General features: G+C 38.1%; 1 protein-coding gene across 2 annotated transcripts; it reads right to left on the minus strand.

The window, feature by feature from the left end:
* Positions 1–275: 275 nt before the first annotated feature.
* On the minus strand, positions 276–26757 carry PGAP1 (post-GPI attachment to proteins inositol deacylase 1). 2 transcript variants are annotated; one of them, XM_053947279.1, is made up of 27 exons: positions 26654–26757; positions 22421–22574; positions 19780–19955; positions 18968–19139; positions 17727–17887; positions 16108–16160; positions 15865–15931; positions 14721–14826; positions 14112–14167; positions 13913–13996; positions 13058–13107; positions 11470–11521; positions 11173–11250; positions 10189–10264; positions 9858–9931; positions 9720–9771; positions 8977–9043; positions 7994–8102; positions 7599–7637; positions 6460–6553; positions 5713–5803; positions 5301–5498; positions 4942–5074; positions 4491–4541; positions 3149–3372; positions 2704–2808; positions 276–1894 (listed from the first exon to the last, which is right to left on the minus strand). In XM_053947279.1, the coding sequence occupies exons 1-27, from the start codon at positions 26714–26716 to the stop codon at positions 1756–1758; spliced, it is 2724 nt and encodes a 907-aa protein (XP_053803254.1). In that variant the 5' UTR covers positions 26717–26757; the 3' UTR covers positions 276–1755. The 2 variants fall into 2 exon arrangements, with proteins under 2 accessions (XP_053803254.1, XP_053803255.1); XM_053947280.1 differs by lacking the exon at positions 26654–26757 and adding an exon at positions 26491–26558.
* Between the last annotated feature and the right edge of the window lie 806 nt (positions 26758–27563).

Here is a 27563-nt window from a genome sequence, read left to right on the forward strand (position 1 = left end):
AAATTATCTTATATACATATACTGTAGCATACATTTGATTAGAAAATATCAAGATATAATCTATTCAAATAACTTTTCTGATTCACAAACACTATATATAATCTAACCTTCTATTTTGAAAAAGTTAAGACTAGAATACCAGCACATTGATTACTGATAACAGTGACAGTGGTTTGGCTAACTACAATACCCTTATACTCAGTTACAGCACTTTTAATGACTTACTAATAAGTTGAACTGCTGACATGGATATAAGCAAACAAAACACATGTGGCTTTCTTCACGTTTGTCCTTTATTTTGGAAAGTCACTGTGTGAATTGAGTCTTTCCAGCCAGCTCAAAGGAATTGACCCTAACAACACATTAGAAATAACTGAGGCACTTCAGGCAAGATTATTAAGATATGATGGAATTAATGGGTCAGGCTGGCTGTACTACTGTATCAAGAGTATACTTGATTGACTGAGAGCAGCAGATTTCCTCTTGGTATTCCTACAAGATGATTGAGCTGGTCTAGTATTTCTAGATGAAGGTAACAGGTATCTCAGACATAGCAGAGACAGCTAACACAGAAGCAAGTAGTAAGCTCATCTCTACACAGAATCATTTAAACCTAAGGACTGCTGAGATTTCTTCTGTTGGCAAAACACACGCCCAGGGGACAGAATTCCTTACACATAGCTATTGTAGGCTTTATTATAAATGGCAGTCACTGTAGCATCTAGGCACTAAGATAAAATTTATACAGAGCTAATAATTATGGTCAGTATTTCCCACTATTACCAAGTTTGCCCACATGCAGAAGTTAGCACTGTATGGCAGGATAGGAGTTTGCAGGGTTGTAACTATTCCATATTCATTTATGTATTGGCATTTATTAGGAGATGGTTGATTCTCTGTTTACAATAGGAAAAAAGCCTGCCTTGTCTACTTAGAAAGAGTGCAGCAACTGCACTGCTAACTCACACCATATCTCAATGTTTGCTAGCTTCTACATATGGACAAAGTCCAAGGATTAATTTCAAAATTCCAGAGAAAACTGACAATGTTTTAAAACAACATTACAGCAAATTGTTTATGAATCTGCTGGTATCCTTCCTGAATAGAAAGCTACATAGAATACTGTTGTCTTCTCACTCTCACAAAAAGTAAAATGTGTAAGACTTGCAATAATCTCACAAATGTTCAACTCACACTGATTGAACAAATGATTTGATAGAAATAACAGTTCTATATAAGCAGTACATTCTAGTTTGTCTAGACACAAATGTGGCAGCTTTTGAATTTAACATAAAGTAATTCAAAGTATACTTGGCTGTGTGGTTTTTGTGATAGTCACAGTGTGCTTGAAATGTATTGAGTTTTAACCAGCATACTTTAGACCTGCAAGAGATGCAAGTTCAGAACACAGACACAGCATGGCACAGTGAATAAAAAATGTCTGTTTTCACAAAGCAGTACAGTGAAATACCAAAGTGTCTACAAGGCAGAGTATTGAGATGTTGCACTGGTATGAGTCAGGTGCTTATACACAGTTAAATCACTCCATTTTCAGAGACATGAAATAAACACCAGGAAAAGTTTTCTAAGCAACATGAATAAAACCATGAATTTTTTGTAAAGTATTCACAGTTCTGTCCTCTTTCCCACATAATGTAAACTACTGATCATATTAATTTAGGCATTTCTGTGTTGCAATTTTTCCCATCTCCAGTGTTAAGTTTCTAGGGTGCATTGTCCTATATAGAATGAACATTACACAAAACAGCACAGCACATGTAGAAGAAGAGAAAAGGTTACAAAGTGTGGGACTCTGTATAAATGCATTCGTCCAAAGGCCAGCATTGCAACAGACAAAGGGAGTGGAACTTTGGCTGCAATCTTCAAGAGTTTACTGTAAGAATAGAAAGAAGAAAAATTATTATTTTGTAGCCACATATGCAGAAAGCATGCAAATGCCATATTTCATTTTCCTTTGCAAAGTGATTTATATTTCAAGATTTTGTTAATCTTTAAAACTGAACAACTAGGTCTAATATACCATAAAAATTGATGCATAAGGAAGAGAAATTATTCAAAAATGTTAATGTCATTACAAATATTAATTTAGAAATTTGTTCTCTGTAACATAGGAAGACTTAATTGTTTAGATCACTTGAGATAACAGGTACTGATCAAGAGGATAAATGACATTCATTATTGTTGTCATTCATGAGGCACTGACTAATTTCATATCTCAACAAGAAGTAATTCTGTCAGTAAAACCAAGTTCTCAGAACTTCTTAATCCAGTAGAGTACACATTATATTTCTACTCCCATAAGGGAAGCTACAAGAACATAACTGTAATACTGTAGAATTCCCCTTTCCTTGTACTTGTCTGACAATAATTGCTCAATGTATTTGGATTCTGTGACACTTGAAAGGATACAATGAATCATGAGTTAAAAAGTCACATTTCAAGAAATTGTTATGCAGCCAATTGCTTAGACAGCACATACTTCATTTATTTCCATGTGGCAAATACAGGGGATTTTTTCCTCTTAACTGAACTAGAGTTTGCACACATTTTAGCTCATCTTTTAGACTTAACCATATGAATCTCTATAGAGGCTGAACAATTACAGCATAAATTAAGTTTTACCACACAAATGGTAATTCACAAACAAGCAGGAAAGCAAAACTAGAGATTGGGCTACAGTACCTTGATTTCACTTCAGAAGTACTTGAATTCATTAGAATTTCTAAGATGCATATGAGGATAATAGCTGTGGATCTACAGGGATCAGGATCAAGTTTAACACTGTACCTGTAAAGAAATTGTTTAAAAATCCCATCACTTCTAAACTAGGCTGCCAAATAATATCCATGTGCTGATGACAAAAAACATACATGAAATCTATATGGCAGCCCTGCCTGATTTTAAACCCCTTCTGAAACATTACTTTCTTCAACAGATCACCAATTCACTTAACACCTATTTACACCACAATAGAAACCAGACAGGACAGAGAAAACAATTATAATTAACAGAAGTCTTTAAAACTGTAATGTAACTAATAATGTAAAAAATCAAACTTTTATAATTTTTATTATTTTCAAAGGTTCCTGTAACTTTCTTCCACCTTAGTGTCAATTTAAAAATTTACCTGAGATTTTTTAACCAATAAATTAAAGATGGCAAGTTGAGCAGCACAATCCACGTGAATAAATTAAGGACTGTAATGTGCATCTTAAGACTGTTAACAGCTTCAGCAAGTGTTTTACTGTTGGAAGGAGACTGTGTTGCTTCTGGAATGCTGTCCACTAAACTCTGGGCTTTGACTGTGTGTGTACTGGAGTTCTGTGAAGTTTCTTTTGAGTGGCCTGAATCCTGGAAATGAAAGACAGAAGTCACAAAACCGTGCACAGGTTTGTAAGAACCCACGCTGGGGAAAGAAGAGGGGAAAAATATCCTAACTGTATCACACCAGCTGTGATTTAGGAAGAAAATCTGCAATTTATGCCTCAAAAAGCCACCAAAAGCAAAGTCCAGTTTTAAAGTATCTAAATTTAACCAGAAATTTCTCATACACTAATAGTTTATATATCTATGGAAGAAAGTAATGGAGACTGTAGATGCCCTGACACCAATTAAATGAAAAGGAGTTCCTGGAAGGGTGAAGAACAAAATAAAAGGAGTAATAAAGCATGGGGGTGAAAAATCACAGATGATCATTCACAGGAAAAATATAGGAAGTAATGCAACTGGGAGTAAAATACTACCTGTAGGAATAAATAGCAAAGATTAACGAATGAGTTGGCAGATACTAACTTCCAGTTACAGAAAAAAAACCCACAAATGAAACAAAATATTATACAGAGATAAAAGGAGAGGATTTTCAACTAAACACACAAAAAATCCACTCAAAGAAGCCCAAAGAAAACTTTCAACAACTTTTTGTGTTGGACTTTGTTCTATGTTTACAAAAAAAGAGCAGGTAGTTATCATATGCTGTTATCCACACCTGCTTACATCTTTGATCCTATACTTTAAAGTAACCCAGAAAATAAAGTTCACAGTGCTGCAGTCTCAGTCCATATTCATCTAATACATCCTATTTGTCAACTCTGGACTAAAAAAACCTTGAACTGCACATGCTGCCTCTCTAGAAAAAGCAGTTTTACATGCAGTATAGATTATTACCTAGATTTTTTTTTTAATAAGCCATGGATAATTAAATACCAAAATTTAGACAAACGCTGTTAATCTGTGTGTATTCAGAGACAGAGTTCCCTTCTTAGATGACAAGTTCACATTGCAGAAACTTTGAACAGCAGCCATGTGTGATGGAGCAGGCTGCTCATGGCCTGGCTGCTCTTTCACATCACACATGCAGCAAGTGAACTACAGCTACCCAGTCACTGCAGCACAGCCTAAGAGTATCAAGGCAGAAGTTTGCCAGGCAGTTTTTGGCCACAGTTTGGAACAGAAGCAGGAAACAGACTCACCCTGTTGTGCATGTTTTGCTCTGCTCTTACAGTTACATGCAGTTTTATAACCTGTAAGACAAGCAGTTGTTTGTTTAGTAAGGATTCTTCACACAAAAGCTGTAGTACAGGAAAAGAAATTGAGGAGTCCTTACTCTTCAAGGGAGCTGTTAGTCTTTGTTTTTATAATATTGCCTAGCTATAAGTTAAAATTTTCAATTATCTGCCTTGTTGTAGTGGGCATGTGGGACCACACATTTCTTTGTAAGAAGCATTAACAAAAGAAGAAGAAAAATTCTATGAGATATCTACACTGATAAATTAGAAATACCTGTTTCAAGCATGAGAATAATAACTTTCTTTTATGTATGAAAAAGGGTAATTTGGATTTTTGCTTTTAACTTGGGGTTAATTCAAAGCACCTAAAATTTTCAATTCAGTTACAAATACAAAATGTTTACCCTTTCAGTACCTTGAACAAGTATTGAAGATAAATAATGAGTACAGCAAATGCACCACAAGTGGTCCAGCTAACCAAAGCAAGAGATATCATCCCACAGAGTCTGCTGGGTGTAATCAACTTATCTTTCTGGAGTTCAGTAGGTCTAAAAAAGAAAAATCCAGAAACAAAACTCCTGTTGTACTTCTTCCCAGACATCAATTTCTGCTTGCTTTCAAACCCAGATGCCTAAAATCATGTACAAATTCAATCTGCCCACAATTCAATCTTGCCCGAGCATTCACACAGAAGCAAACAAACAAAAAAACCCCAAATTGTCAGGGTCAAAGTCATCTAGAAGAGCATAATTATATAGCATCACGTTGTTTTACCTAATCAGAGTTAACCATAATGAAGAGAAGAGTCTCAGAGATGTAGAGAAAAATACTCCACTCCAGTAGGCAATGCCTGTCCCAAAAAGAAATAGAATCAGGGACACAAGGGGGAACCATGCATCCTGACTACTCAGTACAGCAGCATCCACCTCTGGTAGTGACAGTGATTCCCATATCTCTCTAAACCAGTTAAACCTGCCAAAAACATGAAAGCAGTATTATTTATCACTTCCAATTGCTCTTACAGTTAGATATCTATCATCTATTCCTTCTATTACAGTCTTTCAAGCAAAGTAACAGTCAGGTGTTTACAGTGACTACAAATAAAATAATATTCCTCCCCAGCAACAGTTTTACTGAAACTTCTGCTTTGGAAACTGCTTTAAACAAATAAATGATGCAAACTCACCCCTGCAGAAACACAACAATGCTTATAAGAGGTTCTACTTTGTAGGGCTTTGCTGCCCTAACTAGTTCGAGGGAGAAGTCTGAACACTGGCCTAGGATCAAGAACAGAGAACATCTGTAGTTACTGTCATGAACTTCAACAAACATCATCCATAACAAAATATAAATTCAGACAATGATGAGTTGACTTGAAAACAAGATAACCATGTCTTGTATGAGTACTGCAAGGCTGCATATTTTACCACCAAGGCCCTTCTCCACTGGGTCGCCCACATTAAGGCAATATGGCACATGAGCTTCTAGAGACATTGTGGAGTTTGTTACAAACACCCCCTGAATTGTAACAACAATGCACTTTGTCTGAAGACATGACAGCATAACAAAGCTGCAATGCAAATCTCATCTTCCTGCAAGAAATAGTGTTTCCTGCACATTAACAATACATTTTAAACTTTTACATGTACTTTTAAGTAGATTTTTGGTAATTCTAAACTACTGTGCAACACTGATATTTCACAGAGAAGGGACTGCAAATTAAAATAATAAAGATTTTGCTACAACACAACCTTGAAGAACTACCAGCTAAGAAAAAAATAAAAAAGAACACAGATCCAAGTATTTCTGTAAGTTGAATGATATTTAGCTTGAAAAATTCACATCTAGCTAGTCTTTCATCAGTAAACTCAATAAGCAATTTCTTTAAAAACACTTGTGACAGAGAAAAATATACAGATTTTTAGAAAGCTACCTGTTGATCTCAATGTGCTCAGTTGTCCTCCATAAGTAAGAAGAATATTAGAAACAATATAGACTGGAAAAGCACCAGCATGGAACCTTACTATCTGAAAGACAAGGATAATGGGATAACTTCATTTCTATCTATAAAAAAATATTTTAAAAACACATATATATCATGAAGCCAGAATGATAATGAGATTAGAAAATCTTTCTTGAAAGATCCAGTTTCTCATTTTAATGCATATTTAATAATCTCCAATAGCAATTAATGTTATAGATGGAAAAGACTAGAATCTCTCATAAGCAGCTGATGAAACAGGTTTGGATAAATGATCAAATTAGAAACAAATGGGGTTTTTTCCAGTCAAGAAAAGTATGAAAAAAATCAAGTATCACATTTCAGTAAAGTAAGTTTAAAACAATTTAAAAGCCACTTTCCAAGCGAAATCTGAATACAGTTATATATGCTTTTAGGCAAAGAACTTCTGGAAGCAATTACGTGCAAGTATTAATTGGCTTCCACTCTCCCAAGTCATGATTAATATACCAAGAGCCTATAAATTCTTGTAAAATAACAACAAAATGAAAAATCCTTGCTCTAAATGTATACATTCACATAGAGAATCTTGCCAGTTTTATTCCAGCACTATGCTTAGGTGCTTGTAAATTAATTACTCTTTAGATCCAGAGAACTGCAGATGGCCAGTCTATTTTTACTGATCCCCATGTCGAAATGTATTCTTCATTGATAACCAAAGAAGATTTCTTGAAAAGGAGCATATGGACCTGCTTAGGCTTTTTCCCCCAATTTAATTGATGCCAAATGTATTTTAAAGTTTTAACACCACTGACTCATCAGGCAAGAAAGTTAAAGTGACCTACAGATATTGAGCTCACCAAAAAGCCACATACTCCACATTTACAGCAGCTCTTTAGAGCTAGAGAGCTTTTCTGCTCCTCTGAGGACTGGGGCCTGACATCCATCCGGGAGAAATCCTTGCCAAGGGAAAAAGTTGCAAAATGATCATTGAATAGTGCTCCTCTTGGCATTAAGGAGGAACCTGATGTACCACAGTAGGAAGGGAGGTAGTAAAAATTTCTATAGATGCTACTGACATAAAAAAAACATGTAGTATTAGTTTTTCTTACTTGCCCAAGAACCTGTAGAAGTGATGTCTTCAGAATTACCTTGAAAAAAAAAATTGTTTCATATAATGGTAAGCGTAAGTACAAAATACTTTAATTTTTAAGAAGTAAACTTAAACAGCAATCAATCCCACAAACAATCCCACAACTAAAATGTACAACACCTTGCTATTGACAATTAAAAGCAAATGCTTTAAAGTTTTAGAGTCCAACTTTCAGTACTAACCCATCTGTTGCAAAATACTTGTAACACACACTACATGTTAAAAAGGCCAAACACCCACCTTTAGATTTGCTTAGTATTTATTTAGATTAATTAGCTATGGTTTAAAAGACTGAATTATGCAAAAATTATCCAGCAATGCAAACTAGCAATAAAATAAAACTGTTTTACTCACTTCATACTGACAGTCTGGGGAAGAGTAGATGTTTAACTCTGGAAGGCTGCTGTCACTGTGAGGCTGAGCGATGTGCAGTTTGGCAGAAATCTCAGCAAGAGATGGAACTCTGAAACAGCAACTTACATGGTCACTGCTGTCTTTAGAACCAAGCAGAAAAACCAAACGTGTCTCAGTCTTCAACAAGTGCACATAAAGCAGATCTACCACACCAAGTATCACCTCAAGCTGTGAGCAAAATGGTGTAAGGAACTTGTTTATCCTGTCACAAAGAACTAGGTAACATCCTCAGTTCCCTCTCCTCTGAACTATCCTGGGACATGGCCCTAAGGAAAGCAGACAAGTTCAGAGAACACACTGCCTAACAGAGCATGCAAATATGGTGAGTGCCAGAACAGGAAAGAACATATCCTCAAGAATACAATCCAGTTTCCTGGAAGTATTATGCTGCTGGAAAACACAGGGGGCTGGAAATTGTGAGGTATCCTTCAGACTTATAAAATAAACTAGAAATACAGTTTCCAACCATCTGAAATACAGTCAGGTTGTTCAACTTCATAAGTGACAAATATATTTCAAGCTGTATCATTTGATTTTGTCAGGACTATGCTGCTGAAGCAAACATAGGGCTGCTATATAATCCAAACCCTGGCTTCCAGGATGAAGCCAGCATCCAGAGCAGCCACAGTTCTCCACTCATGAGAAGGTCAATGACTATCCTGAGAATTTCAGACCAGCATATCTGACTTCTTTTTACAGGAAAATTAGTGAGAACCATTAAGCAAACAATTAGTAGGTATTCTTATTCTAGAAAAAGTCAAAACATCTTTGTCAACAAGGGCAGAAAGCTAAATGAGGAAAAGATACAGAGACCAAGCACTTAAGACTGGAGAAACTGTCTCACATGAGAAATATTACCACAACAGGATGCAAATATTCTTCAAAAAACATATCAAAAAGTTTTTAATTGTTAAAGTCCTTACTTCGCTACAGTTATTGAGTCTTCATATGACCAGGGGATATGAAGTCTGTAAACACTTGGTTTTCTTTCTGAAATGGAACAGCATTAAAAAATATAAACTTAACTAAGAACCAGATGTGGCAACTGTGTCTCTAAAAACTACAGGGCCAGTAAAATAAAGGTGGCACACAGATCATTACACAGAATCTCTGGGCTTGCAGTTACATTGCAATGCAGATCAGAGCAGTTAGTAGCAAAATGTTCAAACTCAGGCTATTACAGGACAAGACGAGACACAAATGTTTAAAAGGAAGAACAGTTTTGAGAAGAGTTGTGCTTTTCAATATGAAACAAAACCTCAGTCGAATAAAATTCATCACTTTCTTTTTGTTTGAAACAGGGTCCTTTAGCAACCCATCCTGTTTAAGCTTATGTAGCTCAACATTCAAATTTGAGTCCCGTTATCAGCAAATACAAATCCTAGCCAAATGTGCTTTACTCAAGAAACACTTTCAATATAAGGCAGAATCCTGATGGAAATTCAACTTCCCTTTGCTGGGAAATAAGAAAAACAAACATTAAAGGACTAATTCCTCATTTTCGTTGATCCATCCTTCTTAAAGTGGGAAGTGAGTGATATTAGCAGACATATTTGAACAGATTATAACAGCAATGCCTAAACTCCATTGCATGAGAAGATTTTAGTTTCTACAAATTTTCAACAATTTGTTTTATAAATTTGTACTTTAGAAGACTTCTATTTACCTTTGAGTGACTGGCAGTGACTGTCTATATAAATTTTGAAAGCTTGATATATCTAGAACACAAAAAAATAGAATTCACTCACTTTTCTCCAGACAAACAGTGGTTATATTACCTTAAAAACTTAAGTAGCATTCTTACTTGGTTGAAGTGCTGGAGCTGTACATTGTAAAGTAATCCAGTTGAATTTAATAGAATTTTGCTTGAAGAAAACCCTGTAAAGGATTTTCACTTATTAGATAAAATTATCTGAGAACGCACTACATTTTCAGATTATTTCTTTTCCAGGAGAATGACATACTTTCATATCTGTTAGTCTAACCCCCCATGTTTCTCATTTCTATGTTGCTAACAAAAGCAGTGTTAGCTTCAGTGAAAAACAACCCCCAAAAACCTCCTGACCTGACATTTTTAGGCAAAGGTTAGTTATGTTAGTTTTCCATTTTTTCCGAAAGCAATATGTTATACTTACCAAATGAAAAAAGATGTGTTACAGGGAGCTGGACTGTTCTGGAATCCTCTTTGAAGAATTCACAGCCCAAAGTATACTGCAATTGAGGATATTAAAAACAGATCTAAACCCAAGCACAAGACTAGAAAGCCTTTGTACTTGCCAAATTACATTTCCCAAGTGAGCTCTCCTTTATCTTTGCTTACCCTGAACATTGTGCATTACTAATTTCACTGCAAGATGCCTCTGTCACAACTATCTGAAGATACACTCAGAGAAGAACATCACACTCATTTGTGCTGTGAATAGCTTCTTGGATCATGGATTAATATACCAGACACTCAGAGACTGTATTTGTGTCACAGAAAGCAATGTCAGATCTGATTAGAATGGAAATTCCAATTCAGTAGTCTGCCATTTCCAGGACTAACTGGAAAGGTCTGCCAGATCCAGAAGGGCAGCACACTAAGCCTTCAAATATCCCTCTTAATGGGATCCTGAGAACCCTGGATGCAAAGACATCCATCTCATTTGTGAGATTCAAACTGTTGAACTCTGCACAACTCGGTCTACTACATCATTTGTGGTTTAAGAGCTTGCAGAGATATCTGACTTATGCTTCCCAGAATCCAGGTGTGGTGCCTTCAATTAGCTGTATTCTCTGCTAACCTAGGTAAGAGAAATGACTGTTCAAAGGTATGAACATTCAGGAAAACAACCAGAGTATTAAGAAGAACAAGGAAGATTACCATTAGAATCTCCAACAAGAACTCTAAGAACTGATTTGAGAACTGTGGCTTTGTACATGTTTCAAGTGCTGTTCACGCCTTATTGTTTGGTATTTTATAAAAGTGTTTCTGAGCTTACAGAAGCTGCTTTCAAACCACACTACACTGTGGGGTCTATGGTTTCTCAAAGTAACTTAGCACATATTTAATATACTTCCTTTTCCTCTTGTCACAGAATACACTAAGCAAGCAATTTCTGAATGTTGTATTTTTTTACCTTATTGCCAACTGCAGGTGGTACCTGAATGACAATGTGGGACAAAGAAGGATAGTCCAGAAGTTTCAGCATTACAACCTTAAAAAGAAAGGAAAAAAGAAAAAGAAAGAAGTAGCAAAGCCATTACTGAACATACCCCTTAGCTTGCCCCTTGCCAGTTCCTAGTTGTCTACCTCTTGTACCCTTTTCCTGTGAAATACAACCTGCTCCAATGCTCCAAACAGAACAGCTCCTTCCTCTACGACTTGCAACCACCCCCTGAAGCACCTCTCCCTCCTACAAGTTAGGTACACTTACCTTGGTGGTTGGAAGTAACTCAGCTCTCCAGGATAAATCAACAGCTTCCAGGCTGTAAAAATTCATGCACATTAAAGGATAAGCATGCTCATTATGCAGGCCCAGCATTATGGCAGTGGATTAATTTATCAGCTTCTCTCTCTCTCTCTGAATTAACATTTTAAATTGAGAAGAAATTTGGGTGCACTGCTACCACAGTAATTTATCAAACTGCAGTAATTTCAGATAGTGCAAATCTTATTTGTGCAAAACCAAGCCAAGCAAAGCTCCAACTCTCTCATACAGAAAACCTGCAGCATGTATTAGCCAAGCAGCTAAGACACAAAATGAAAACTTTTCATGAGCTAAAACTGCACTAGCATTGAATTACCATGCAGTTTTATTAACATCTGTTAAACATCAAAACCACAATTTTTTCTATGAAAATATCTAAAACAGAGCATATAAATAAAAACAATTGTTAGCTGTTAAAGAGTTTGCAGCAGTTCTAAAACGTATTCACAGAACTGCAACATATTCATTTGGCCACTTCAGGTTTGGATTTTTTGAATACCAGAATACTGCTGTTTCTCTAAATAGTGTTCATGACCTCAGGACAGTCCACAGCCAACTATTGTTAGATGAGGTTTTAGTAGCAGTCCTGAACTAGTAACGTGCACTTCATGCTGATCAAAGGTTCTACAAAGGAGTAACAGCCAACTTCTTGGATCAGGAAAAAGTAATTGTGACATTTGGATATCTGCTGGAGGCAAGACTCTGGCTGTACACCTCAGTGATTCCAGAACAGATAAAAACTCTGCTAGTTCAATTTTGCCTGGAAGATTTCCCTAATTTGAAGGGTAGATTAAATTTACTTGGAGTTTATTTTACAAATTTAAGCTAAGACAATGTTTTAAATCTACTGTGTAATGACTGTCATAACAAATAAGCACTAAACCACACACCCTTCTAAATACTTTTCATATGACAGTAGCAAATTTGAAGAAAGAAAGAGATGCTTTAATCCACTCTTTTGAAGGCTCTGTGTGACATTTAATGTCTTTTGTCACAAGATTCTAAAGAAACAGAATGACAGAGTGGTTTGGGTTGAAAAGAACATTAAAAACCATCTAGTTCCAACAACTCTGCCATGAACAGGGACACCCTCTCCTAGACCAGGTTACTCAGGACCCCATCTACCCTGGCCTGGAACATTTCCAGGGATGGAAATGTTCCAAACACCTCTATGGGGGAGCTGCTCTGATGCCTCACCACCCTCACAGTGAACAACTTCTTCCTAATACCCAGCCTAAACCTGCCCTGTCATTTTAAAGCCACGACCCCTTGTTGTGCCACCTCATGTCCTTGTGAAAGGTCCCTCTCCAGCTCTTGCTATGAAGGTCAAAAATACAGCTCCCTGAAGAAGAATATCATCTATTTTAAGAAAAGCTATTCTTTCCTGTTTTCCTGGTGATATAGAAAGCATGAATTATTTACAGTAACGATTTTACTTCCAATCCCTTCCTACCAAGGATAATTTATAGGCTTTAAATTCAAACACAATCTCACAAAACCCTTTGAATAAAGAACAGGAACTGTTCATACTCACCACATTGATGAATTAGTGTTCATGCAGCCATAAATCCAGCTACTTGTGTCCTGTAAAATCAGTACCATAAAATACTACATTAACAGTGTGTGATTGCATTTATAAATATATTAAAAATACTGATTACTTCAAACAATGCAAGGGTTAAAACTGATGAAAATTAAAGGACTGATATCATAATCTTGCAATTATAATTGCAAAGACAGAAAGGTGAAGCTTTAGAGTGAATGGTGGGGGTTTCTGGGAACCATTTTAAATAATGTCAGTTTGTATGAATAAATACAAGGTTAAGCAAACAAGCTTTCATAATTTCTCTTTCAAAAATTTGGCTGAATGTATGTGTCTCAAGCTAAAAATACAAGAAATGCACATTATGGTCTTTCCTCTTCATAGGAGACAACTGAGATGCTGTCTCCTCATCTGTCTTCCATTCACTTTCTCTGTTTAGTGAAAGATCTCTGTAGCCTTTCAGGTTCACTTAAATTTTATTATGGGAAAGCAAACCTATGAACAGCTTTCCCAAATTAGAAGTATGGCAAAAACAGAGCAGCACTAAAAACAACTTCTTCCTTCCAAACCATCAATACAGAACTTCACTAAAGGACACAGTAATCTAGAGCTAACCTGAAGAGTCAGAAAGAAAACATTTGAGGTTCAGGTGGCATTGAAGGTTTCAGATCTTGAATACTAAGTGTGACATGCTAAAACAGGTAGTACCTCTGACATGCATTAGACTGTGATTGTAAATGGATGGCAGCAATTTCAACAGCTGCTCATTAATTGTCTTAAAACTGCAGCAAATGGAAATTACATCTTTACAAACGAACTCCAGACATTAAAGAAGTATTTTCTCACCAACACACTATTTTCACAGTAAACATGACTGTATGATATTCTGTGGCTTGCAAGAGGAAATGAGAAATATTTTCCATCAGAATCCTAAAATAAAAACCAACTCATTAGTAAAAAAAAAAAAAAAACAACACAGAAACGCCCCCCAACAAAACAACCAAAACAAAAACATAAACACACAATGGGGAAAGAGATTACTTACATTGTAAACTGAGTAAGTCCATTTTGAGTCTTTGACTGTAATCCAATTGAAAGCTCCTAAAAATAAATATTTCAGTATGCTGCACTGCAGGAACAATTATTCTTAACTCCAAAATCTTGTATTTTACTGATCACCAAGGTCTTATCTCCTATCCATATATGGATGCAAACCTTATGTGCTTTAATCAACACTGAGGATTGCTACTGCTTACAATTACATGCAACAGTTATCATCAGTTACACAGGAAACAATAAAGCCCTATGATCCTGTTACTAAATACTAATGGCAAAATAAAAACCCCATGGATCTTGAAACAAAATAAGACTGTCCTTTTGACATCCAGCAATTCCCAGTTTCTGAGATTTTCTACTGGATAACCTGGTGTAAATATGAATCCTCAGAATCCAAGCTATATAAAAGTGACAGACTTTTGCACCTACCCTTGTTAACCAATTTAATACCAAAATCAAATAAAAGCAGATTGCTTAGATCTAAAACCTAGTTTGTCTGAAGGAGGACAAAGTGTATTCTGAAACTTTGTTAGTGAGAAGATTAACCATTAACAAAGCAGTATTACTGAATCCTATTCAAAAGAAAACTGCTGCACACCTGTGAGGTGTGTAAAAGCTTCAGGATTTTCCTCAAACATCTTTGCAGGGTGTCTCACAAAGTGGTGATTCAGTACAGACATTCTCTTCTTTGGATCTTCAGTTATCTAAAACAAGAGCACATTATCAATTTTTTACCAATGTGTGTGATTTAAGATCATCTCGTGATCACAGCTAGCAATACAGTTTTGTGGGGGGAAGGCAGGAGAGATTGTCAGAAGACATTGAGCCCTTTCTGTTCTGAATTCAATGCTCTGAAATGCCATCAATAGTCAATCACTGCAATACAGAAAATCTACACATTATAAAGCACAGCCAAAACTTTCAGGAGTTTTACATTCTCACCAACTCATAACATCTGGAAACCATTCCATTAAACTTTCTTTACAGACACACATGCATTCTTCCTGAAATGACACTTAGGCCAGAGCTTAAGAAAAATTCTCACATTTAGGCTAATCTGAGTTCTCATATTCAGCTGTATAGCTACACTGTGATTCACTTTTGTTTGGGGTTGGGATTTCTCTGATCGGTTTGGTTTTGCTTTTTCCAAATAGGCCTTCCAGGACTAATTTTTATCTGTTCCACTTTCCAAAACTGTGGCCACTACAACTGATTTCTGAAAAGTTTTACCCTCTAGCACAGTCAGTGCTGCAAAACAACTGCACTGCTCTTTTTGTCTCTCTAAATCACACATTAAAGTAAGTACATGTGAAAAATGTCCCAAACAACCTCAGAAGGAACACCTGAAATCCTTCCTCCTCTGTGTCTTGGGCTCTGCTCTTATGCACACATTGAGACACCAAATTCACAGCTACAGATCTAACAAAATTTGCTTATCCTGGTGCAAGGTGAACTGAATCTGCTGCTTTGTGGAAGAAATGCTCAGCCCACATATCAGCTACAAAGCATCAAGCAGTCAATAATAAAAAATGAGCTAACACCTTGTTATTTCTGACTCTTTGGTCAAACAACACAAAGGGATTTTTCATTGACTGGTACAAAATGGAAACTACTTTCTCAGTGTGACTTAAAATAATCAAGAAAGAGCTCTCTCTAAAATAGGGAGATATCTCTCCTGATTAAACATTCTGGGATGGAAGAAGAAAGTGTGATGGGTAAATATAGAGATCACATATACAGACCTGCCTTGTGTTTTCATCTATGAGATCAAAAAAAGCTCTAATGGTAGCCAGGATCAGTTCTTTGCACCTAGAAGACAGAGTAAGTAAAATTAAATCTAGGACGGAAAGATCCAGGGTGATAAAACTGGTCAGAATAAACTTCACCATAATATTAAACTGAAGTTAAATTATGGTAGAAAGTGATAACAGTGGAGAAGAGAGCTATGCAGAGTCAGTCAGTTAACCTTTGTTCCATTATCTTACCACACTATGGAGAGATGGTCAGTTGAGGCCCAAGCTCTAGGCACAGCTGAGCTCTGTTCAGGTGAAGAAAATGGTTAAGCTTTTGTTAGTACTCAACATTCTACAATTATATAGAAAACTTTCCCCTCCTTATTTAAACATATTTGCACAATTATTAAAAAGAACAGCCTTTATCTTAAGAGTTTCAGGGCTTAGGGTACAACAGAATGACTTCTTCAGTCAGCCATCTTGCAAGCGCTGAAGCACGTGCAAGATGGAAATTATAAAACAAAATCACCAAACTGTCTATGGTAAATAGCAGAGACTAACGGTGAAAGGGCAGAAAATGGAGAGGAGGAAACTTACCAAAAATTTCTTCAAAGACTGCTTCTATGACTAATCTTACTATTTTAATAACTGATCCTAGCACATGAGAATAGCGGCATGCCAATGAAAGCTGCTGAGAAACCAAGGGCATCCTCAACATAAAGAACATCAGAACACCACAAAGAAAGACCTGGTCAGTCTGAAGCTATTACTTGCTTTAAATGGATTTTATGTATTACATTTTAGGGACTAACATTATCAAAAAAATCTCCCACAAATGGAGCTCATCAACCTACTGCTCAACATGAATCAAATAAACTATGAACTATTAATGCATCATTGGGAAGAAAAAAACAAACTGAACAATAACAACCACAACACAACCTCCAAAACAAACCAAACAAAAACCAGAAAGAACTGGTACCACTAGTCAGGAAATTTCATGCAAAATTCTGGTCACCAACACTCAAGAGAAATGAAAGTAGAGCAGATGCAGAGAAGGGTTACTAGGACAAAGGGAATGCAGAGTTAATCCTCTTAGCCTAGCAGGATCCGAGCTGAGCCTATTTATAGACAGGCTTTCTGTACAACACACAGGGAGGTAAACACCGAGGGAATGACAGCTATTTCATGTAACATTTTAAGCAGATGTCAGAAGAAAGGCATTAAAAAACTGGCTTCTGCAGTAAATGGAAGTTGGAAATTACAAATTTGCCACCTCCTTGTGAGTGTTTTCCAGCTTCTCCATTGTCCATGTAGGGAACAAGTTGATGGAGAGGGGATGGAACAACAAACCTAAATACTTTCTGATGACCCTTGATTAATTTTGAAAGGATAGATGCCTCAAATAGCAGAAAATTGGACTTGATGATCCTCTACATCCTTTCTATTCCTGAATTCTTTGAGAAACAACAAATACAAAAAGAAGGTGCTATGCCAGAGCTCTCTTTTATAACAGAACACTCTACTTCTATACTACACATTCATCTTTCTCCATATACACACCTCTTCCAAAAACGTGGGGAAATAAAACCTGAGTTCTGAAGAAGTGCAAGCAGGTGCTAAGAAGAAACAGTACCAAGTGATAGATGATTCCAGTCAGTGCCACACATACTCCTCCAGTGCAGGCTCATTTAGAGTACATCAACTATTTTTGATTTTATAACCATACAGTATCCATATAGTGTTTGAACATGCAGTATTTTCATATTGATTTACACTATGCTGCCCATATAGACACTGATACATGCATTACATTAATAACTATCTAACACAGATCCATGCAAAACCAAAAAAACAGTTTGCTTTTTTACCACAACAGATAAGGCACTGTCATGTTGACTCAATCTTGGTAGAAAAGCCAGTCCTGAACGAACTTGGTAATCTCTGAATCCTCCCGCCACAGAAAGGGTAGTTAAATTTCTTAAATCTTGGGCCTTTAGAATCCAATGATTGTTTACAGCTGTATAAAAATCTATAAAATATATTAAAATCAATCACCATTTTCCCATAAGCCTATTTGATATACCAAAAAAAAAGCTATATAAACATTAACTAAAATTTTCTGTAAGCCCCCTGAGAGACATTTGAGCTCTGATTATCACTTTTGATTCATGTAAGAGAGGAAAATTATTGTTTTAACCCAAAGAGGTAGCAGTTAGGAAAGACAGATACATTTTCTGTATCAGCTGAGCACATATATTGTTAGGGTAGCAATCCATAGGTTTATTTGAAGGACAGACACAGATTTACTTGAAGTCCAGAAACAGTCAGTAAGGAAGAAGCACTGCACTGAAATCAATTGTAGGATGGAGAATTAATACAAGCACAAATAATCAAATTCAGTAGCTAAAGATAATCCATTCCTCTTGGGTGTCACAGAGAAAAATGAAAATTAATGTCTGTTCCCTTTCCTTCACCAATTCCCTCAGTATCTACATGTAACAGCACAATTATCACTAAACACATATTTAATCAGTATAGCTTAATCAAATCCAGCTTTTCAGGAAGTGTATAGTACATGAGTAATGATTATATTTTATTTTTATGCCACACTTATTTAGGTGAGGGAAAATATGATCTTTTTTGTAAATATTTAAAATACGTTATGATATCTATATTTACATTCCCACCTCTACAACCTCTAGGTATGAAAAACATTAAATTTAGCACCTTTTACAGAACTAATACTATCTCATTCGATAAAGATAAAAGTCATTGCAGAGGTCAAGTTTCAAAAGAGGAGAAGGAAAAGAAAGAAAATACGTCATTCACTGGAAAGCTTACAAATTTAGTAACATAACAACTTATTAAATTACAAATTATTGAGAGCTCCAGGCCTCGCACAGAAACTCAAGTCCACATAATCCATTCTGTATGACACTTGACTTTCTCTGAGTGTCCTGGCACCCTCAACTACCTGAGTAACAAAGGAACAGTTCCATTACAGTAAATAAAGCAGTACATTTTGCTGTTGATTTGCAAGAATCTCCCCACTAAAGCTTGAGAGGATCAATAAAGAAATACCATGTGATTAGACAAATGCAATACTCACCGGTAAGGTATTTGTCTAAAGGCATTACAGGTGCAACGTGAGGTGTGGCTTGTGTAATGAGCAGGTTTATAAGTTCAGGCTTAAAATTCTTCAGAGTGAGCAATGCTCTTGCAACAAGACCACCCATGGAATGCCCAACTATTGTTACACTGCTCGGTGCAAATTCTCGATCCTTCAGCAAAGAGCAATCAGACACATTAGAAACAGATTTGACATTGAACTATTCTTATCACCTGTAGATTTCCTCCCCCCTGGCTTCCCCCAAATTAACTTATGGTCTTTCAAGGACAACATGAATTAGCATCAACTTAACAAGCTTACAAACGGAATAAAAATTGACTTGCTATCTCATGAAAATGTGCTTAATATGAAGTATCCAGCTCAAAAGGAAATACTGTGTAGCCTGTGCAAGTTTAGTAAACTTAAGCTGATTTTAATTTCTGGAACTTTTAGGAACAGAGGACATCAACGAACTTTCCCAGAGAAAACTTGATGTAAGGCAATGAATACATATGAATATTTTAGTAAGCTACAGGCATTTACATGTCTACTAGAAAAAGATCCATTGTGCATAGAAGTATTTATTTAGAAACACAACACAGAACCTCCTTAAAGCTCTGGGATTTTCATAAGTACTAAAAATCCGTTAAAGAAAAGTACTTCTCTATTGCATTATTATCACCTTCTAATATCTAGACACGTTATAAAGTCTCCCTCCCCTACTCATCACTCTTCAGTTTTGCAGCAGGAAAGGCAGCCCAGAATTCCATTCCCAAATGGAAGTGCATTACTCAGCACGTGTCACTACTTACCTTGTACAACTTAAGAATTACTTTTATGCACTCATGCACAAACTTGGTCTGTCGTTGCAGGCTACCACCATACAATGCAACCAACTCCTCATTAAAGTTGACACTGAAGAAATTAAAATGATACTTGAAGTCAACATCTTCCGCTTTCCTAAGTGCAATGGAGCCAAGAGAACGTACTAGAAAAAGAAACCACATCAATTAGAACAGTCCAACAGTCACTGCTCAGCATCACTTCAGCAGAAAAACATAAATACACAATCAATTGAGAAACAAATACATTAAATCCATTGTTCACCTCAAGTAATTTATAAGACCTTCTAAACCAAACCATTTCTTTTCAGCTTACTGCTGACAACAGAGATATTTTATGTCAGGAACAAATTTATACATGGACCATGTTCCTCCACCTTAAGGCTGCTTTTCTCATCTCATTTGCACCTTCTTAGTGCCTCCAGGAGAAGGCATTCTTGATTCCAACTGTAGAGACAGTCCTACTGCTAGGCTTTCCTAAAACTCCTTTGAAGGCCCTCAACTCTACGACAACATTCCCAAATACCACTAAGATAAGTATGGGGGATTGCAAAACCAAACCCTAAAACCTCAGGAGAGAAAATGTTCACTTTACAAGGTCTTGCTTCTGACCTGTCTTCCCTGTCTAACCCTGGCTACTATTCAATATAGCCTTTTGTGTGCAGAATTGTCCCCATGTTTCTATGGAGACAATGCAGGATGAAAACATTAACAGCCGCAAATAAGAAGGCATGGTAGCAGAAGCAGAAAATAAAAAAGAAAGTCCCAAAAGTGCCTACATAAAACAACAAATGATGGTCATAAGCTCTGCCCAAATCCAGCACACAGGAGCAAGATTCTCCTAGGGTACAGGTTGAGAGAACGGCAGAACCCTCCTTCTCAGATCTTTTACTCAAAGTCTGAATTACGTACATTTTACAAATTTCTTTTTAGTGCCCATGAAAGATGATGAATTAATATTTCAGAAGTGCCCATAACACATCAAAAACTCCTGAAGGTGGGTTGTGAGTGAGCCTCTACTTTTAACTCAAAGGACAAGAGGAAATGGCCTTAAGTTGCACCAGGGGACATTTATATTGGATCTTAGGAAATGTTTCTTCTTCAAAAGGGTGGTCAGACATTGGAACTTGCTGCCCAAGGTAGTGCTGGAGTTGCCATCCCTGGAGGCATTTAAAACCTGTGTACATGTGGCACTCAGGGACATGGCTTAGTGGTGAGCTAGGCAGTGCTGGGTTAATGCTTGCATTCCATGATGTTAAAGGTCCTTTCCAACGTGGTTCTATGAAAATAACAAAGGCAGTAGCAGCATCTGTCTTCATTGTTTATCCAATATGAATATATTTTAAACAAGTGTAAAAATTATAATAGCAACACTTTCTATGCTCATCTAGGCATCAGAATAAAACTGTGTTACCTCACAATAAATTCTGAACTAAGTAAGAATTAGTATGAATTAATTTTAACAAAAATTTTGCAAAGTGCACAGATGACGTATTGCCAGTCTCCCTAAATCCACTCCAAAAGGAACATGACTAAAATATTTATTGTTCCTATAGCATGTAGTACTTCTACTCACCTAGTTAGTTTGTTCTTCAGATATTTCCTTTTGATTCCTAAAATGCCCCAACAGTACCATTCTATTTCCTGCATAGTGATGTACTGCCGTGTGTTTAGAGACAGCATTAATTCACAGATTTGCAATATTTGATGCACAATCACAAAAGTCCATATGGCACCTCTCATAATCATTATGTTTATAATCTTGTTTGGATGCTATTGTGCCTGGAAGTCTGTATGGGTTTTCTGAAAGTACTAATTGGTAAAATATTTTACTGTTATAAGCTAAGCAAGTACATTCTCAAAAAACCCCAGCTCTCTAAAGATTTTCTGAAATCAGGTAATTTAATCAAGTTTAGTGCTAATATAAGGAAAAATTATCACAGTAAGAAATCAGGGCTCAGACTATGCTGATTTTCCCCACACACATATCCATTTTCTAACATCATGAGAGTGTTATTTACTGTTTCAAAGCACATTTTAGGGAACAAAAATAACAGTCTGACAAACCCAGACTGGAAGGAATAGCAGGTACCAAAGTAAACATTGAAACACAAAACTTGGTATTCAGAAAAATAAAAATGCTTTAAAACATTAAAAGCATTTTAAGCATTAAGCATTTAAAGCATTAAAATGATTTAAAACTAGAGGGCAAGCTTAAATGATGCTGATTTCTATAGCACATAATTCCTTTACATCACAGATAGCAGATGGTTCAGTTTCTCCTAATCAAATTCAGGTCGTGTTTTATTTGGCATTCACTGCACCAAACATTGTTCAAATCAAAACCAACTAGATGTTTGCAATCAAAAATACAGCAAGGGTGCAGTGCTGCCAGAGGACAGCATAAACTGTACTGTTCCAGAGAAATATTACAGCTTAACCATTCAACTGATTTCAAACAAAAATCATGTATCCTGACTGTCTGGAATGAAACAGACTAATATGATCAACCATTATGATGCTGTCTGGTATTATTTCAAACAGAGAGCTACCAAATGCACAATTCTGAGTGCTTTTTTGTAACAAAGCTATAACTCAGCTAAACACTTACCTTGTTTGTAACTGCCAGCATTCCCAGGCAGAAAGAGAACTGGAATTCCTGTCAATAGGAGATTTTTGTTTTCTTCAGCATAGTTCCCTTCCCCATAGAGATACAGCTCATATGCTGGGTATCGTCTGGCTGTTTTCTTGGGTAATTTTATTTTCTATTGCAAAAATTAAAAAGAAAACAAAGACCTTGTTTATAGAGTTACAGACAGGAAAATACAGTGGCTATCCAGCCACTTAAATGATCTGGCATATGTGGCTGTAAATTACAGTCTAAAGACTAAAGAATGAAAAACTGGGTTTGGCTTTAAAAAAGAACTAATTAAAAATGGAGTATCAAACAAACTGTTTAAGTAAGTATTACTGGGCATAATGAATGGCTGCAGTTACTCTAAACAGTGATTACCTTCAACTAGCTTTGAAACAAACTGCAAATGAATGCAATTATGTATCTATCAAAGCTGCACATTTGTAAAGTAAATCCAGCCTTATAATACGGGGCAGGGAAAAGGAAGAAAAAAAAAAAAAAAAGGCATGTCAAAACCCCACCAATTCTCCCAAGAGAGGAGAAGCTGAGACCAGAAACTGGGGCACAGGAGTGATGCTAACTATTCCTGATGCACCGGAATGGTTCTGGAACCCTTGCCAATGCCACGGATCTCAGCACAAGGATACAAGCTAAACCTCGAGAGCAGTGGGATGTGGGTGACTGTCAGGTAACACCTGCTGCTGCAGGGGAAACCACAGATCTCGTGGGAATTCTCTTAGCTGATTTTTACAGAGATGCCACCTGCAGTGGGAGTTCAAAAACCAGCAGTTACCACCTCAATACAGCGCAGCAGAAAAAACAAACCCGTGGTCCTCTGAGGCTTTTTCTGTTTCCTTTTCAGAGCTGGGTTTGTGGTCTGACAGAACACCTGGTTCTGCAACAGCTCAAGGTCTAATGTACATGTCAGCTGTCACTTGACAACAACAAGTAACCCCCTAACCTAGCACACATCTGATTCACAGGATTAGGATCCCTAAAGAGAGAAGAACAAAATCTCTTTGATCCCAAGGGCTAGGTGAGGATTAATCTTACACCAGTAAGTCAATCTCTTAGAGTCATAAGGCACTGTCTTAATTAAATGTGTTCTTGTTTACTACTATCTTGGTTTAACACCTGCATATAGGTTGGTTGGTTTATAATTCTGAGTTTCTAAGATACAGATTTTTAAAATTTTTATGAGTGCAAATACACTTATTCCAATATTTGATTAATTATGTTAGAATCATGTAACAATTGACAGAAAAATAAGATAATACAAAGATACATGTATTAAGGTGTAATTTATATTTTAAGGAAACACTTTTACAGAACAAGGTCAAGACTAAACTCAATTTTGTATCAGAAATCTCCTGTAAAGTCTCTCTTAATTTCTTCCCTGAAATAGAAGCATCTTTAATTCAAATCATTTATTGTTTTCTCTCAGTTGCATCTACCATAAAGGTGATTTAGCTTTAATTCTGTGCCTCCACACTTCTTCCCTTCCCCTGTCCTTGTCTATCTCTCCTCAGCTAATGACTATTTTCTTTCCCCCTTGGCCTTCAAATTTTTTGGTATATTGGTTATTTGCAAACTATTTTCATGATGTTTTATATATATATATATATATATATATATATAAAAAATCTCTATTCTATGAGATGTATCTATGTGTGTATATTATTTACAGTATTTTAATTATCTTGATTCATTAACACAGTGTGAGAGTGTGAGTTAAATTCTTTCACTGAGAACAAGAAAATTTAAGCTTCATTCAAGGCTTATATCTTCATCCTTTGGTCTTTTCCCTTTCTTTATCATCTTGCCTTTCCAACTTCACTGACCTCACTGTCCCATTCTCACTCCTTTCTGCTGCTCCTCTTGCAAAGGCTTCCAAAATAATGTGAAAAAAACCTTCAGAAGTTCCCATTACTAAACTAAGAGTGCCATCAAGATGTACTTATATGACAGATCAAATCAACTGTTCATCCACAGAAACCTCCTTGTTCATTGTCTTCTCAAAAACTTTTATGGAACATAAAATTAACATGCTGTTCTTCCTTGGGGCAATGTCAAACACAAAAACCCACACAACCCATGAGAATTGTACTGTCAAAATACTGGGGGGTTGGGGTTTTTTTTGGTAAATCACAGTATTTAAATATTATAATAAAATGGCAATGTATAACTCCAAAGGAAAGAGACACTCTTGTTCCATGACAGTGGGTTTAAACTGTGAATTCCCAAGACACTGCTTATGTAATCAGTTGTAGCAAGCTACAGCAACTTTTTACAATGTCAGTGCAGGCTTTGTTTTTCACCCTGGTTCCGTAAGAAACTAGGTTTATGTGAACAAGTCCTCATTACTAACTTCTGACTCTCTTGCCAAGTACAGCTGAACACGACAAGGGCAGGTTAAATTCAAACACTGCAATTCTAAAACTCATGCAAAAAAAGATGATTAATTACTAGGTTGATTGTGAGCTAACCCACACTGATAGGCACAAAAGAAATTAAACTTCTTGTTTAAGTGCTCAAGCAGTTATTTGTTTTGTAATGTGATACCAATCCGGAAGCAAGAACAGGTACTTCCCACCCGAGACTCCCACCCCGGGATTTCCTAGTGAAGGCAGCACTACACACACAACAGACACCTCCAACAATGAAAAGCTACTTGTAAAGTACAATACCGTAGCAAACCCAAACGAATTCACAATTTGCCCCCCAGCCCAAAGTGCTGTTTCCCGCACAGTAAAAATGATTACACAGGAAACAGAAATTCCAGAGGGCAATACAGCCAGCTGTGACTTTATCTCCTGCATCTCCTGTGCACCTTTTAAGCCTTGCATCCCACCTAAAGCTGCCTGGAGTTTAAGCCATAATGAGTAAATACAAAAGATGAGGTGGCAGACAAGAGTTTCAGGCACCCGCCAATAACAGCACATGGATTTTGCCAGTAACTTTCTGTTGGTTGGCTTCAGATTGAAGCTGAAGTGGGTTCTGGCTGCCAGGAGATCTGAAAACTTGCTGCTTAGTATTTAAACGAATTTGTTCTACAGCACTGACAAAACAATCCCTGTAGCCATACCAAGTTCCTCTTTTGTAGGCTAAGATGGCTATATCAAGGTTAGCAAGTAAAGGTTAATAGATCCAAAAATTAACTTTCTGCTTCATTATGAATTTAAACACTGAAGTTTTGCTTTTGATCTTCTTTACTGTACAAGCCAGCTTGCAACCTACTTCTGAACTGTGTTTTTTAGAATAATTACTATTTTTTCCAACATAAATTAGATCTCAGATAATGAAAAATGAAATGTTCAGAAGCCAACCAATTATGCTTTTAATAAGAGAGAAAATGCTGTAGTATTTACTACTATCAAAAAGAAAAATAGTTTTCTACTAACTGCATGCTGCAGCATTAGCAGTGAACTTACAAATATGCATTTACATCCTTCCACTACTAAGCCAGAATAGTGTGTGGGAAATATCAGTTGCAGGAGCAGTCCTCTCTCGCAAACTGATACCGGGTTTTCAGAGAGACTTCTACAAGGCTGTTAGCAAAACAAGAGGGACCTCAGAGGGATTTACAAGCTCTCCCATGTATGTTGCGGGACACGCCACCTCCGAAGTGCTCACCGAGAAGACTGCACCACTGTTCAACACTTCCAGAAATACACTAATAATCAAAGCTCAGTTCTGCGTTTTGAGACACTGGCTACTTCACACTACGAAGTCATGAGAAGGGCCATGAAGTGCAAGGCTCGGCCTCCTGGGCACTGCCAGTGCTGGCACAGGAGCTGGCCCAGCCCTTTCCTCGGCCAACACCCGCGTGAGCTCCTGGGTTTCACAGAGCCACACTAAGTCCAGGCACTGGCAGCTCCGGTCGCGGGCAGGTTTTGCACGGTGGCAGCACGAAACCCCGCTGGGTTACAGGTGGGCAGCTCTTCCGCCGCTCTCTCCCCGAGGGGCACCGCCGCACGACGCGGGCACAGCAGCGCGTCCTGCCGGCCCGGCCCCGCTCACGCCCCAGCTGCCCGCGCCCCGTTTACCGCTCTCCGCTCCAGCACGGCGCCGAACCCCGAGTTAGGGGCTGTTCTCCCTCCCCGCGGGAGCTGCGCCTCAGGCTCCCAGCTCCGGGCTCCGGCCGCGGCGGGGCGGGCGGCAACGCCCCGGGAGCGGCAGGTCCCACCTGTTACACCCCGCCGCACTCACCAGGTACTCGGGGTACTCGTACATGTAGGTCATGCTGCACCGGTTCTCCTCGTAGAGGAACATCACGTCCCGCACGCCCAGCAGCACCAGGGCCGCCAGCGCCCCGTAGAAGAGCGCTGCCAGCGCGGGCAGCCGGCGGCCCGCCCGCCCCATGGCGCCCCGCGGAGCGGAGCGCTGCTCCCCGCGCACACGGGCACGGCGGGGCGGGGCGGGAGCGCCGCCGCCCGGGAGGCGGAGCGGGAGGGCGGCCGGGCCGGCGCCTCAACCTGGCCGCCGCCGGCGCCAGGGGGCGGCCGCCATGTTGGGGAGGTCGGGCGGCCGCCGGGCCGAGGGGCCCGCCCGCCATGTCGCGGCTCGTGGGGGAGGTGTGTCCGCCATGATGGGGAGGGCGCTGCGCCGGCACCGTGAGGGGCGCGGCCGCTCGGGGCCCGGGGGCACAGGCAGCGCCGCCGGAGCCCAGCGCGGGGCCGGGCACCCTGCCGAAAACAAACCCGGCACACCCCGCTGGGCACGGAGCTTGCCCCGGGGGCAGCGGTTCAGTGATAGACATCCATAAAGCTGCAGGCACTCACCACCTGAAAAGCGCTGATGGGGATTTGGTTTTGTTTGTTTTTTGTTCCTTTTTGTGGGTTCTCTTTATTTGCTTTAATTCGGGTACTTTTAACACCTTACTATGGCTATCTTTAAGCTCTCTGGTGTCTTTTAGTCCCTATGGGACTGCTGCCCCAGCCGGCTGCAGGGCACACCCAGCAGTGCGGGTGGTGCTCACCAGGGAAAACAGTAAAATATTTAATGACTGAGCGGAAGAAAAAAAAAATACTGCGGTGGTTTATTTTGTTTCCCCACCTTCCCCGAATCTACAGAGAAAGCAAAATCATCTTTCTAGCGCAAGGGGTATTTACATATGAGG

This window comes from Vidua chalybeata, chromosome 7, assembly GCF_026979565.1.
Source record: "Vidua chalybeata isolate OUT-0048 chromosome 7, bVidCha1 merged haplotype, whole genome shotgun sequence".
Lineage (NCBI taxonomy): Eukaryota > Metazoa > Chordata > Aves > Passeriformes > Viduidae > Vidua > Vidua chalybeata.

Bases quoted from the DNA above. Each gene is read 5' to 3' on its own strand.
- PGAP1 (XM_053947279.1), bottom strand. From the start codon at position 26,716: ATGTTCCTCTACGAGGAGAACCGGTGCAGCATGACCTACATGTACGAG. The intron at 11,522-13,057 runs GTGAGTATGAAC...GAATTTTTACAG, and splicing joins AACACTAATTCATCAATGTG to CCTGGAAGCTGTTGATTTAT. The intron at 4,542-4,941 runs GTACTGAAAGGG...CTTGTCTTACAG, and splicing joins ATCTTCAATACTTGTTCAAG to GTTATAAAACTGCATGTAAC.